Source organism: Choloepus didactylus, chromosome 6 (assembly GCF_015220235.1).
Source record: "Choloepus didactylus isolate mChoDid1 chromosome 6, mChoDid1.pri, whole genome shotgun sequence".
NCBI classification, from domain to species: Eukaryota; Metazoa; Chordata; class Mammalia; order Pilosa; family Megalonychidae; genus Choloepus; species Choloepus didactylus.
The window spans coordinates 32,327,535-32,343,369 of record NC_051312.1 but is presented as its reverse complement, the minus strand read 5'-3'; the positions used below and the strand labels follow the sequence as shown (position 1 = coordinate 32,343,369).

The following is a 15,835-nucleotide window of genomic DNA, read 5'->3' as shown; positions in this document are numbered from 1 at the left end:
AATAAATGTTAAATGTTAGTATTATTATTAAGCCCCTCCAGCTCTCAGCCCCCTTCTTTGCCTCCCACCCTGTGCTCTTCCTCTGGGAAGCCACATGCCCTTCCTGTTCCCTAGGCTCTGGAGCCTCTTCCCACTCACCAGGCTATTTCTTCTCTGTGAGCTTTCAGGTTCTTATCTGTAAAATGGAACTGGGAATAATGAATCTACTTCCTAAGGTTGTTGTGAAGGTTAAACATGCTAATTCAGTTCAAGTGCTGAGCACCGAGCTCAGTGACTATTTGCTCTTATTATTCCTGAAGCACAAAGAGATGCCTTTAAGGACCTTTGAGGACAACTTCAGGGGAGCTCTAAGACCAAAGGGCCTGCAGGAGACGGGAGCATTTAGGGTTAACTAATGCCGGAGTGTAAGCCTGGGAGCTCCGGGAGACTGCGGCTCATCCATGCCTGTAACTGCTCTGCTGCCCCAGAGGCGCACATGGTAATGGTGAATGAATGGATGGATGAATGGATGAATACTGCAGCGGGTATTCAGAAATGTGGTTGGCTAAGACAACCTGACAGAGAATTTTCAAGGCAGAACACTCCTGGATGTTTCAGCAAACCCAGCAAGAAACTCCTTTCTCCTCTCGTCTCCTATCTTCTTCTCCTCTTTTTGCCCTCTGGATTTAAAAAACAAAGCCAAAACAATTGCCATTGTTTAGTGTTAATAGGCATTCTGCTAAGTAATTTATAGATACAGTCTCCTCTAATCTTGACTACAACCTTGAAAAGTGGGTATTATTCAGATTTTAGAGACAAGAAACTGAGATTTAGAGAGATTGAACAATTTGCTCCAGGTTACATACCTGGTAAATTGCAGAGCCAAGATGTGAACCTTAGTCTTTGGGGAAGGAAAGAGATCCCATTTGCTCATTATTGCTCTGATTTTGGAACAAATCTTACCACTCACCATTCTTACATATCCCCACTATACACCAACCAAGGAGCATCTCCAAGTGGCAGATGCCTCTCTCTTGAAATCATCTGGCCACTACTTTAGGAGAAATAGAACTGCTCTCTCCCACAGTTAAAGTGGTAAAAGTTGTCTGTTTACCTGCCTTCTCACTCATCTCTATTTGACCACCTTCCTCACTTTACACATAGGAGAGTCAAATTCCTAAAGTGGTAGGCAGGATGTATTCTGTTTTTGGTATTTTCAAGAACCTATCGTTGCATTAGAGAAATAGAATGTGGTTTTTATAATCTTCTTTCCTTGGAAAACAAGTATTTGAAGTGTGTGAGTTAGAATAACATCAAGAGTTAACATCAAGCTCCAGGTAGGCTTGGCACACTGCACCCACAACTCCGCTGGCCAAAATGCCCAAGAGGAAGGTCAGCTCTGCTGAAGGGGTGGGGAAGGAGGAGCCCAAGAGGAGGTCGGCAAGGCCATTGGCTAAACCTGCTCCTGCAAGAGTGGAAATGAAGACAAAAAAGGCAGCGAGAAAGGATAAATCTTCAGACAAAAAAGTGTAACCAAAAGGAAAAAGGGGAGCAATGGGAAAACAAGCTGAAGTGGCTAACCAAGAAACTAAAGAAGATTTACCTGAAGTAAATGGAGAAACTAAAAATGAGAGTCCAGCCTCTGATGAAGCAGGAGAGAAAGAAACCAAGTCTGATTAATATTGTATACCATGTCTTATCAGAGGTCCCTGTTTCTCTCTTCTTGTACAGTCCAGAGGAATATTTTTATCACCTAGTTTGTAAATGTAAGTTTTTTAGTAGCTCTAGAAGAAACACTTTAAGAAGGAGATTAAAATCCCACCTCATCCCATTTTTAAAATGTGAATGCTTTTTTTTTTAAGACGGGAAATCATTTGCTGGTTGTTTATTTTTTGGTACAACCAGAAAATAGTGGGATACTGAATTACGGAAGGCTTTGACTGTCTTGGATGTCAACTTAACATTCCATACGGTGGGGGGGGTGGCAGTTTTTATACCCTATAATACAATGCATAATGATGATTTGGAATCACAGCCATGCATTTAATATGTATTGAACATTTAAAATTACTTCTATTCCCATGTTTTTTAGTAGAATTATTTCTTAAAACCACTCCCTGATCTTGGCTTTCCCTGCCAGAACTGCGTGCACTCTGTAACATCCTTGGTCATGGTCGTCCTGTTTTTCTAATAACTTTTTTATATGCTGTGAAAGATTGGAAGTGTGAATATGTAATGTGTATGATACTAAATTGTGAATTCATGGGACTTACGATGTAACAGCTTATCAACATTTGAAGATATCCTCTTAAGGAAAACTTGTCTCCAGATTTTAAGCTGGAAAGTCACTGGAATAATTTTAGAAAAGAATTGCTACGAAATGGCTTTTTATATTTTCGATACATGCATTAATATTTGCTTACCAATTGTCCATAATGTCTGTGTGCTGAGCCTCAAAACAACCAATAAAATCTCAATTATAGAAGAATTTTTTGAAGCCCATGGGTTAAATTCTGGCTTAAAAAGTTTTATTTAGAGTATTGCCACATTTGGTCTTCCAGAATTACTTTTAAATTTGAAAGCATGAAAGATTTAATTTGTCTGTAATATTTGAACATCTACAGTGTACTCTGAAGAGGTTTGTATAATTAGATTGGTTTATTAAAGGAAAACAGTCCAGTGTCCTCTGAAGCGAAGTAAATAGCTTTTCTTTCATGTGAGATAAGCTTACAATACAGAACAAGATAGAACTAGATCTAGTATGGTTTGTATTTCATGGTATTTTTGAGACTTGCTTACGTATGTAATGTACATCCACTTTGCTTTCTTCATAGTCCTTAGAGGTAGTATAAGTCAACTGCGCTAATTTGGCAAATGTGAAACTGCGCCAATTTTCCCATACAGATCCTAAGGCTGTGTCTCCCTATCACAATCCCAGTTATTCCAGGAGTTTGCAATCAAAATACTTACTTGAAGGATAAAAAAAAAAAAAAAAAATCTGAAGTCTGTCTAAGGTCTGAGAACCAGGGAAAGTGAGTTTGATTCCCAGCAATATCTTTCTTGAGTGAATGTGGGGTTGGTTACACAACTCACTCTCTATAGGCTTTTCATTCTTCTTCACCCTGTTATCTTCCCAAGGATATTTTGTAGATAATTTTGATAATAAAGGTGAATTCCTGTGAAACTCTTTGACCTCCTAAAATGGTGTCAGATACATCCACCGAAGGTTAGCCTAGAAAAGCACTGATGTTTCAAAGATAGAACTTTATTTACTTCCTGCCAGAACTCATTCCTTTCTGAATATGGCAAGTTCTGGAGTGAGAATAAAGTGGGAATCTTTTAGATTCAGTGACTTTTATCCTTTCCCTTCAACCCTCCTGTCCCTCACCCGGAATCGGTGAGACCGTGCATGGCTCTTACTCCCTTCCTTGAAGAACAAAACCTCCTGCCAGGCTGTGTCCGAGGCCAGGCACGTGAGGAGAGGAAAGTGCACACCCACTGTGGCCAGGATGAAGGCCGCAAAAGCCATCTTGATCCTTTGACCTACATTGACGCCGAATCTGTTCTTTTGGTGTCCCTGACTTTGGCAGTGTGGTTAGTCTAACTCTCTGCCCCCACCTTGAATTGAACTTTGATGAAAAAGTAGTAGGAACCGAGGCCTGTCCCTAGGGATTTGGGGTTTTAGTCCTGGAAAAGCATCAACCAAACTAGCAGGGGCAGGAGATCTGGATTCCTGTGGCTTGGGCTAACTTAGGTCCAAAAAAACCAAGTGCCTGTGATCATCATCTTCATTCTCCAAATGTGGCCATGCCCTCTGGATCCCCTTTTCTTATTCATCCTGTTCCCAATTAGGATGGCTTTGGAGTTGCTTGCTTTTGCTTTACCGTTAGCATGTCTTTACCTATTTGAGATACTTTGGTACATGGAATACTTGCATATTGCAGCCGCTACAGCAATTAAAAATCTTTTTTGGCGTTTGTACATGAATAACAAAACAACCGTTAAGCATCAGTGTATTTCCTCTCCCTTGGCATCTTGTAAACCTCCCTGAGATTTGCTTCTCTGGATTTTCTGTTGGGCCACAGAACCTCATACTGGCTTAGTTGCCTTGATTGTATATCTTGGACCTTTACTCTTGGCTTCCTATAATGGGATGACCAGATTTGTGCACAGGCATCCAAAAGAATCCAGCCTGCTTCGATACTGGATGAAGGAGTAATGAAGTCTGTGGGTTGCTACTCTATACTGTTCGCCTCCATATATTGCAAGACTGAGTTTGCCTTAGCACTGCATCCAGATATTCTGCAGATGGTCTTTGGGCATGTTGTGATGAATGTTACCATGCCAGAGAATTTCAGCAAATGTACTCGGCTTGGAAATAGCTTATTCTTCCAGATTTTTGCACACAAGGAAAACGGAACTGAGAAGGCTAATAAAGGTACCCCTCTTGTTCCTTTCCTTCACCCTACTATTTCTCAAGCCAGTGAAATTCCTTTGGCCAAGATGTTGTAACTAATGCCTCTTACTCAGGAAAAGCTTTGTAGAAATATTGATCTCACCTTTAAAAGAGCAGCTCTGCTGATCTAGAGCTGAAGCCCATGAAATGACCCAAAAGAGGGAAGTGACTTCAAATGCAGAGGCCTGATGTGTTCCTATTTCCACTTCAGATTTGCTGACTATGAGAGAATATCACTGTTTGCTGCAATTGCTGTGCCCAGATTTCCCACTGGAGCTCACTCAGAAAGCAGCCAGGTATGTATCCTGGGCTCCAGGTACATCTAACTCTGCCATTTGTGGACCAGAGCACCTTAGCATCTTATTTATACAAATAAAACCACTAGGGAAGACTAAAACCATTAGGATAGAAATTTTGAGAGATAGCGTTTGGAGAGGGGTCTATTTGGGATTTGTCCAAAAATATAATACTTAGTTTGTGTTTCCAAGGGGACAGCAAATCATCCTTTGTGGTTTCTGTGGGGAGTCTCAGGGTCTGAAGATAGAGTTGGGGGTGGTAAGATGAAGAGGGGAGAAAAAAACCCACACACAGAAAAAATCCCTAGAGAATACTCTGAGAAAAGGGGAGATGGGGTGGGAGTTGGCAGTGACTTGTGTAAAGGAGGTTGAGTTTGGGGACCAGAAAAGCATGAAGGTGATAAAGCTCTGACTGAGGAAAGAACAAATTGTATTATTTATGCTAAAAGGCTCTCAAGATTAGTCCAGAACCAGAAACGCTTGGCCAGAAATAGTTAGAAGCCCCTAATTTCTGTATGTGGTTTCATTCATAGTTTTTAACCAAATGAGGTAGACTATGGCTCAGTTAACTTTTAATTAGTTAACCCAAAATGTGAGCTAGCATTACAAATGGAAGTATGGCAAAAAATCTTATTTTCATAAATACTCCCAGCTTTTCTCACACATATTGAATGTATTTACCTTCATTGTCCCATTTAAATTCATTTATCTCTATTATCACATTTAATCCTTAAAAAAAAAAAAGTTACTTCCCATTTTACCGAGAAGAAACTGAGGCTCGTTGGTTAAAGTATGTTGCCCAAACTTGGTGATAGCTTCTAAGTGGCAGAGATATGATTTGAACCCAGGTTTGCCTAAATCTAGAGTCTTCTCTCTCAACCTCTTCACATTCCTACCTTCCTGTGCTGGGGCATCAGTTCAGCCTGAAGCCTTTCTGGTTTGACCCACCGAAACCAAAGCTGGGTTGGCTGCACTGCACCAGGAATCACCTCACTCCCTGAACAAGCCAACCCACCCCTCTGCTGACTAGGAAGATAGGAAATCCACGCCTAGCAGCAACAGACACCAGCCTCACACAGCAGCAGGCTGTTTTTCCAATTCAGAGCTCGTGAGCTAATTTTGCAAGTCATGTGCAAAACCTGTTTAGTGATCACACAACCAAAATTTTGTTGGTTTTTTTCCTTCATCATTCAGTGAATATTTATCTTTCCCAATGGCAACTGGCCACTGGTAAAAGCTGCAGTTCAGGTTTTTTCATTTTAATATATCTGCTATCCAAAGGGGATTTGTATTTTTTTCCTTTAGCTTAAAAAAAAAAAAAGCAGGGGAGATTATCTCTTGTAATTTAAAAGCAGCCAATTGGAGTTAGCTTCAAATTTCCATGATAGTTCTCCTTTGGGCAGCTCAGATCATTCTAAGGAAGATTCAGCCACCAATTTTTTTTTAACTCATCATTCTTAAAGACTAGACTTAATAATAAAAGTCAGCTATGGCTCTAACTATGGAATTCCTAAATAAAGAAAAGGAGCCATGAATAGGAGGGCATACAATCCCTGAGTGTAGGCTGGATCTGTACTAGTCTTGTTCACTGCTAGATCACTCTCTTAGCATAGTACCTACAATGGTACCTAATTCATGCTGGGTACTCCTTGTCTGCTAAATGAATGAGTACATGAATAAATGCATGAATGAATAGTCCTTACCTGGTATTTTCCTTGGTTCTCATAGTCCATGTTTCTAAGCAACAGTCCATTAGAACAAGAGCCAGCAACTACACATTATATTCATCAAATATTGTATATTCATCAAATATTTCTGGGGTGCTTATTTTGTGCCAGGAGCTTTTCTACATGCTGGGAATACAGTGATAAATAAGATAGAGTTCCTGCCCATCAAGGAACTTGACATTGAGTTTAAAGGGGATAGCTTGGGTACTAGTCACTGGCTGTCACCACTTTGTGATTTATCCCCATGGTTTCCACAATTCCAGAACAGCCACTGTCTTCCTTTCCCATTCTTGAATGGTAAGAGGCAAGCTTATGAGGATGAGCCTTCTGTATGAATCTCAACCTCCAGAAGCCACAGCTGTGCACTCACTCCACCCATCTCCCCAGACCCTTCAAAAAAATCTGATATATGCAAGCATTGCAAGATTAGAGTATAAGTGATCGAGTCCTCTAAGAACCACAAATTCTTTAAAATGATTGATACCAGTGTGCACCTGAAGTGGTCTTCCCCTGGCTATGGCCAGAAGCTTACCCCTTCCTCACCTAGAAGTCTGCTGTTTGATAAAGACCTCAGAACTTTCCATTTGAGGAGGAGGAAGCATTGTATCCAGTCCATGCCAATAGCAGTGTGAGGAAATTGTGGGAATGCAGGCCTGGGCCATCTTTTGAGTACTGTACTGGCTGCAAACGTAGAGATGATTTCAGAATTAGGGGTAGTTTGCTTTCTTCCTTTGTATGAGCATCAGGCTTCTGTATAAACCCCACCTCCCCAATACCATTTCTTTCCCGCTGCACGCCAGCAGTTGCATCCATAGTAAACTTATACATATCTCAAGAAGTGCTCTCTGATTGTTTAAGCTATTTGGGTGTTTTCCTGAGGTTAGGATCCAGCTTCCCCACACACATTCCCAGGCATCAGACCAGAGACACAAATGGGGAAGGTTAAGCCTCCAAAGCAATTTCTATTGCTAGAAGAGGAACTGCCCTCTCCCATCCCACTGCTGGGCTTACTTTATTCAGGATGCTGAGGTCTGGGGACAGGCCACAAAAGGCGGCTCCAATCCATGATGTCTGTGTAAAAGAATGCAATCCACAGGCAGCTGTAAGCCAGAGCCCTATTCAGGGACATGGCACGCCACATGCGCCCAACTCATGTGCTGTAAGCACCACGGCCCGGCCCTGGGGTGGCAGGTGTGAGCTGGAAATACAGGAATGGAAAGGGCAGACAGACCCATGACAGCAGCCCAGCCAGACATCTCCCCTCCGCCTCACACACTCCTGCAGCAATGGGAGAGGTTAGGTTATTTCATCCCTAAATGAGCACCATCCTCCATGGACTGGGAGGCCTTCCTGGTGGTTAAGTGCATGAGAACTGGAGCCAGACTTCCCAACTCCAGTCCTGGTTCCACAACTTGCCAGCTGGTGGCCTTGGGAAAATTATTTAACTTCTTTGAGCCTCAGTATTTGTAAAATGGGAATAATAACAGTTGTAATGATTGAAGGAGTAGAAGTATGCAATGTGTTTAAATAGCACCTGTATTAGAGTCACCTTTCAATAAATGTTGAGGTAGTAGCACTAACCTTGACCTAAAAGAACACAAGCATCTGGCATTGGAAAGACATGGGCACACATCCACCTGTGCCTCATTAACTGGATGATCTTGAACTTATTTTTTTAACTTCTCTGAGCCCTGTTTCCATATCTGTAAAATGGGGACAATAATTGTAACTAATTCAAAGGAAGGTTATGAGATTTCAACAACAACAAAAAAACACATATGAATTGCTTAGTACATTGTAGGCATTCAATAAATAATAGTCTCTTGCTGTTAAAATAATGGTGGCATTATTATTATTACCAGATTTTTAAAAATTAAATGAGAAGTTCCTGGGTTCCTAGAGGCAATGATTTCTGACGTTTTTTCACTTCACAAAGCTCAGAAAATAATATCTTAACAAAACAGGGTGAAGACAAGACTGCCTGTGGTTGGCCCACAGGCTCTGGCCTCCCCGCCGGGCCAAGGGAACTAGTACACCTATAACCCAGTGGAGGCCCAAATGACACAGGATTGGGAAGCTGTGCTCAAAGGGTGAAGATTTAAAGTAGTGGGTCTCAAACTTGAATGCACAGCTGATTCACCTGCAGGACTTATTAAACCACAGATGGCTGGGCCCCATCCCCAGGATTTCTGATTCAGGAGGTCTATAATGTGGAGCACAAGCATTCACATTTCCAAGAAGTTTCCAAAGAATGCTGATGGTCTGTGGACCACACTTTGAGAACCATAGATTTAGAGTGCTGCATTCCAGTCTCACTTAGGCATTTTAGAATTGGTGGAATTAAAAGGAGTTAGATTCCCTTCTCTCTCTCTTTTTTTTTTTCCTGAAACGCTGACACTATTCTCCTTCACCAAAGAACAGATCCCCTAGTGAATAATATATGAATAGGAAAAGTTCTCTTATAATGGTTTGGTTCTGAATATATGTTTTGAAATCACCTAACTTCTAAGGAATTTAGTTTTAGACATAACCACTCACTCCTACTAAAGAAAGTCTCTTTTCAGCTGCTCCCTGCATCACAAAAGCCTAATGGTGACGTATTTAGGTACTAGAGTCACACAGTCCTGGGTTCAAACATCAATTCCTTCACTTACAGGCTTATGACCTTGAGCATGTTATTTAACTTCTCTAAGCCTCAAGTTCCTTCTCTGTAAAATGGGAATAATAATAGCACCTGCCACATAGAGTTGTTTTAAGGATTTAATAAGAGAATCCATGTAAAATACCTGTTACATAGTGCTTAAAAATATTACCTATTTTTTTAAATCATAATTTAGTGAGTAGGGAGTGATGTTTCATTCCTGTGTTTCATTTCTGAGCATCTACTACCTGCCAGACCTCATATTATAGACTGAGGATGCAGCTTTATGCTTTCTTGGTATCTTTCTTTATTTCTCTCCCCTCACAATATCCTTTGCAGAGATACCCCCACCCCCACCCGCCGTGGTCTGACTTGCCATTTAGCAGTGTCACTGTTGCCCCTGGAAGGAGCAGGAGATCTTTTTCCAAAAGCCCTCCAAAAGAAGGAAAAGGATATCTTTTTCCAAACCAAACTATTCTTTCCTTCCCCATTTTTTTATTCACCATTTTTATTGTGTACCTGTTATATGCCACTTATGCTGGTTTGAAGCTGTTATGGACCCCAGAAGAGCCATGATCTTTTAATCCAGTCTTGTGGGGTGGGACCTTTTGATTGAATGTTTCCATGGAGATGTGACCCACCCAACCGTAGGTGAGATCTTTTGATTAAATTATTTCCATAGAGGTGTAAACCTGCCCTTTCAGGGTGGGTCTTAATTAGTTTACTGGAGTCCTTTAAGGGAGTTCACGGAGAGAAGGAGCTTAGAGAAACTGAAAGAGACATTTTGGAGAGAAACTAAAATATGTAATCCACAGTTTGCCCCCGGGAGAAGTTAAGAACCAACACAGACCCAGGTGCTTGGAGATGCTTGGAGACACTTGGAAATAAAGACAGAAAGACATTTGGCGATGCTAAGAGTTTGAGGACCCCCAGACACTTAGAGTGAAATGCCCTGGGAGAACAAGCAATGAGCACAGGAGCTGAGAGAGAGAAGCTAAGAGAGACAGAAGCCCAGAGACATCTTGGAGAAAGCTATTTTGAAACCAGGACCCAGGAGCAAAGGACCAGCAAACACCAGCCACATGCCTTCACAGATGACAGAGGTGTTCCAGATGCCTTCGGCTTTCTTCAGTGAAGATATCCTCTTGTTTATGCCTTCATTTAGAAACCTTTATGGCCTTAGAACTGTAAGTTCTTTATAAAAGGCAATCCATTTCCAGTATTTTGCATAACGACAGCTTTAGCAATCTGGAACGCCAGTTGTGTTTTGTAGAGGGAGTATGTTAGTGAGCAAAAGAGATGTTGTTTCAGCCCTCCTGGAGCTTACAAACTGGTCTAGAAGCAGACATAAATAAATGAAGAAGTGCCAAGTACCATAGGAGCATAGAAACAGGAGAACCAACCTAACTTGGAGAATCATAGAAGGCTTCTCCATGAATAAGAGATGTTGAATCTGGGACCTATAAGGATTAATCAGAGATGAACTTGCCCTATCATATATCAAGATTTATTATAAGGCTGTCATAATGAAGACAGGATGGTACTGGACTAAGGATAAACAAATAGATCAACCTAAACAGGCCAGAACAGACCCATGCATTTATAAATACTTATAAAAAAAGGTAGTATTGTAGAGCAGTAGGGAAAAGGGATGATTCAATAAGTTATTGGGACAATTGGTTATCCATATAAAAAAAATAAAATCAGATCCCTCTTCATACTGTACTCAGAAATCACTTCCCCATAGATTACAGACCTGAATGTGAAATGCAAAACTATTAATACTCTTAGATGAGAATAGAGGAGAATAGATCTATGGCCACCAGGTAGCAAAGGAATTCTTAAAACAAGATACAAAAATCACAAGCCCAATGGACAAGGTTGATAAATTTGACCACAAACAAAATTGTATTCCTTCATTCGGTCAGTATTTATTGAGTGCTTATTATGTGCCAGGCACTATTCCAGGTGCTGAAGATAGAACAGTGAACAAAACAAAATCCTTGCCCTCATGGAGCTGACATTCTAGAGAGAGAAGAAATATCAGCTAGAAAGCAAGGATTCCGTAATGGCAAACTGAATTCTGGCTGCAGCAGTGAAAGTATCAAATCCTAACCAGTGGACTGCCCAAGGAATTAAGAATTAACATTTCCTGTTCAACAAAGATACCATAAACAAAGTTGAAAGACAAGAGACTGAAAAAATATATTTATTTTTTATTATGTATTTTACTGACAAAGGATGTCTCCAGAATTTTTTAGTGTCAAAAATTTTTTATAAAGACTCCTACAAATCAATAAGAAAAGACAACTCCAGTCAAAAAACAGACCAAAGATAAGAACGGGCAACTTACAGGAGAGAAAACCCTAACAGCCCATAAACATTTGAGAAAATTTTCACGCCCACACCTCTAGTAATCAGAGAAATGCCAACTAAACTGAGATATCACTTCACACTCGTCAAATGGGCAAAAATTTTAAAGTCTGATAGTACAGGTATTGGTGAGAATGTGGAACAGTGGGAACTCAAACTGTTTGTGGGAGTGTAAATAGGTACAATCATTTGGAGGCAGTTTGGGAGAATCTAAAGAAGTTCAAGAGTTGCACCTGGGTATAAGAAAACCTACGGCATTGCTTGTAAGAGCTGCACATTGGAACAATCTGCATGTCTCCCTAGAGAAAGTGTGGTATGTTCATACAGTGGAATTCTATGCAGCACTAAAATGAATACATGTAGATAAACACGCATCAACATGTAGCTCTCAAAATAGCAAGTTACAAAATGATACCTAAAGTTTGAAAATAAGCAGAACTGAGCTATATGTTTTAAGAATGTAGACGTGCATGAATTAATATAGCATGAAAACATGCAGAAGAATGCTAAGCCCCCAAGTTTCAGTAAGTCACAGTGAACCCTGGGGAAGAAGAGTAGAGGAATGGAATGAGCAAGGGGTCCATGGGGGCTTGAATGGTATCTGTAATATTTTCTAAAGCTTTTCCAAATTGAAGCAAAGATGGCAAATGTCAGGGTTTAATAAAGTTAGCTAGTTGGGTACGCAGATGTTTGTTAAGTTATTCTCCATAATTTTCGGAGGTTTTAAGTAGCTCATTTAAGACAAAAAGGATGGGGAGGACTCAGGAATGAGAGGAGGAAAAGCATTCTGGGGAAAGGGAGCAGCATGGGGCAAAAGCCGAGCTTTCACCAATGGTGACCTAGAGGAACTGAGAGAAGCCAGTTGTTATGGAGCTTGAGTTGAGGGGGCAGCGAGAGGAAAGGAGGGCCCACCGGACTTGGGTCTTTACAGTGGAAGAGTTCTGAAAGGCTTTAGGGGACCCCTGTCGGGCTGCTGGGGAGGGGCCAGGGTAACCAGTTTTAAACGGCTGATCTGGGGCCTTCTAGGTGTCTGGAGGAAAGCAGCAGCATCCGGGGCCTATGCTTCCAGCCCTCCTGGGAGCAGTTGCTACATACTACTAACAGTCATCAAGAAGGGGAGAAGGCAGAGCACCAGCAGGAAGGTTTTATTGCTAGTAGAGAGCACAAAGCCCACGTTTTCTTACCAGGTGCAGCTGCAGGTGGTCGAGGACTGTGTTTGAATTTACAGCTCTTTCACATCTAGCTCATGACCTTGGTCAAGTTTTTTAACCTCTCTGAACCTCCATTCTCAGTAAAGATATTCATTGTGCTTACCTCATAGGATTAATATTAGGAGAAACTGAAATGGCAGATGTATAGCGCTGACAGTATAAGACTCTAATGACTATTAGTCATTATGTCATTATTGTTATTGCCCACTCCCTCCTGGCTCAAGCTTCTCATGAACTACAGGGCAGGTGGGGTGTGGGGGACACAGAGGCTGGAGCCAGAGTCAAGCAGCCACAGAAGAGCAGTGCCCTGGATATCCCACACAGCTTTCAGGGCCTGGATGTGTGGCAGCTCGTGCAGCATGCAAGTGCCTCCAGTGCAGTCCAGAAAGGGGAAGGGGAGCTGCAGAACTAAAGAGGTGTCCCAGGAAACCTTGACAACAGCCTTTTTCCTCCACCTGGGGAAGGCCACCAGGGTGCAGTTTCACTCCTGCCCCTCACCCACGGCCCTGCCATTCAAACGGAGACTGCAGAGATACACACTGTGAGCCCAAACAGACTTGGGGACACACTTCAGCTAACCCATGAAGGACACTGGTCATGTGACCTCCCTAGAGGAGAGCAGTCAAGGAAGGTGACTCTTCTTTCTGGCACTGAGGGCTGACTTCCCCCAAAAGTGGACTCGAAACAAGATAGCTAGCTTCCGTCAGGGAGCCTCTGCCTGGTTGGGTGCTGGCAGACTTACTTCCTCTGAGGCATGTTTTTATTTGCTGTGTTGGCCCCTGACGATACCTGAAACCAAATAGTATCCACGTGTTGAAGGCAACTAGCACTTATTGAGTGCCTATTATACACTAGGCCCAGTCCATTGTCATACTGACTCTCCGCAAGAATCTTGTGAAATACGAACTGTGATTGTCTCCTCTTTACAGATGAGGAAACTGAGGCTCAGAGAGAAAAGGTAACTTGACCAGTGAGTGGTGAAGCTGGAGTATGATTCCAGAGTTGTCCAAGCCTGACCTGTGGAAGGCGGGTACAGCTTGTGCCTCTAAACAAGGATACTGACCCTTAGGAGTGAACAGGAAGTTGGCAAGTCAGTAGATTCAGGCTGGAAGCTGTTGCTTCCTTGGCATCCACTTAACTCCTAGCCAGTCAACCCATCCCAGCTGTCGGATGTCAGTAAGGGAGGGAGAAAGCGGCCAGATCCCTCTGGACTAGCTTGGACCCTGCCAAGGGCTCTCTTTCTTCATTCCAGTCCCCTGCCCTGGACTCCACCCTCCACATGGTTCTGCTCAGAGCCAGCTTGGACTGGAGTGCCTTTGCCTCTCCCCTGAGCCCCCTCTCTACCCTGAGGCATGTCCTGCAAAGATCACTCCATGAGCCAATATATCCGTGCAGCCTCTTGTTGGCAGCAGCTCTCTATTGGCTCCACTTCAAAGCAGGGGCGGCCAGGCTTCTCCAGGTGTCAGAAGCAGCTGGCACATTAGCAAAAGACCTCTGGCAGGAAGAGGTGTTGGAAAACAGCACATGTGGATGACCGGGTCTCCTGGAAGATTCCTTTTTCAGTCCTCTGGGGTTGGTGAGGAGTTTGAGTTCAGGATGAAGGAACTGTCTGTGGCGATGTGGGACCAATCGTACAGTGTCCCCATCACCAAAGGCAGAGACAGACCTATAGTCTCCTGCCTTCCTTTTCCCACAGTTCTGCTGAGATTCCAATGCAAGAAGTAGATGTCTAGAACTTTCATGGGTCAGAGCATTGGTTTGGAGATAGACATTGCAGCATACGAAGTTTTTAAAAGCACATTTCTGTAACTCTTTCAGAATTTTCTGCAACCACAGGGCTTTGAACAGCAAATTTTTCCCTAGCAGAACCAGCGCTAACAGGAGAGGCCATCGGTTCCATCCCCCAGAAGGGCATGACCCCAGTACCATAACTATTAGAGCTGGAAGAAGCCCTTTAGAAAGTCTGACCCTTGAGCTTCTGCTCAGACATCTCCAGCAACAAGTGGCTGAATCCTTCACAGAGCAGCCGCCATCCCAGAGTGGGGCAGCTTGGAAAAGTCTTCCTCGGAATGAGCCAAGCTCTAGATCCTTGTGGCATCTCCTTCAGAGGCAGCCCTTCAAGAGTGGGGGTCTCAGCCCTCACTTCCTTCTTGGTCTTCTCTTCCAAGCTAAGGGAACTTTCAGTTCATGCATTGTTTGTCCCATATCACAGTCGCCAGGCTCTCCACCACCCTGACTCCCTTCTTCATGATGCCAGCTTACTCCTCTTACATGGACTGTCCAGAGCTGAATGTGGAATCCAGGTGTCACCTGCCCAGAGGAAGAGAGAGGGGGGCTGTGGCCTTTCTTCCTCATTATTCACACATTGCCTCATTCAAAAAATATTTACCGAGTGCCTACTATGTGTCAGGCACTGGGCTGGGCCCTGGGGTCCAGCAACAAGGAGAAACAGAGTTGTCCCCTTGCATCTTATAGTCCTGGGCCAAAGACAGACATGAACAGGATGAGGAGGTCCCAAAGAAAGGTCTGAGCCTGTAGCAGGGAGGCCGACCCTAATCTGGGTTAGGGAAGGCTTCCCCAAGGAGTGCTGAGTAGGCTGCAACCTGAAGAATGCAGGGGCCTCAGGAAGGTAAGGAGAGTGGCATGGGGGCAGGTGGAGGGACTGGCTGGTCTGAAAGACACAAGGAAGGGGAGAACATGACTACTGGGAAGAACTGAAGGGTCAGTGTGACTAGAACTTAGTGAGGGAGGCCGCCTGTGGCCTATATTGGGTCTAGGGAGGTAAAGGAAGGCTGAGGGCAGGTTATGTGGGCTCATAAGCCAGAATAAGAATCAGGGACCCTGTTCTAAGGGCAATGGTAATAGCCTGTGAAGGTTAATTCACATTTGTCAAGAGACGTTTCTGCCACCCTATGGATACTGGGTTAGAAGGAGGCGAGAATGTTTGCAGGGAAAGTGGGGTAGGAGGCCATGCAATCATCCAGGAAAAAGAGGTGGAGACTGGACTTCAGGTGGTGGCTGTGGACAAGGAGAGAAGTAGATGATTCCAGACAAAGTTAGGAGATAGAATTGCTAGGACGTGGTGTTTAATTGACCCGAGGTAGGCAAGGGAGAAGTTTCCAGGATGTCTTAGCTGATGCCCAGGTGTCTGG

At 43.1% G+C, this 15,835-nt stretch overlaps 1 protein-coding gene and 1 pseudogene across 2 annotated transcripts in view; both read left to right on the top strand.

Annotated features, from left to right (window-relative positions):
- Nucleotides 1-15,835, top strand: part of C6H11orf49 (chromosome 6 C11orf49 homolog) — a 320,660-nt gene that overhangs the window by 289,867 nt on the left and 14,958 nt on the right. For both annotated transcript variants that reach the window (XM_037838577.1, XM_037838576.1), the window contains exon 4: nt 4,647-4,731. In XM_037838577.1, the coding sequence (XP_037694505.1) occupies nt 4,647-4,731 (85 nt within the window). The remainder of the gene's footprint in view (nt 1-4,646; nt 4,732-15,835) is intronic.
- LOC119536057 lies at nt 980-1,659 on the top strand (annotated as a pseudogene).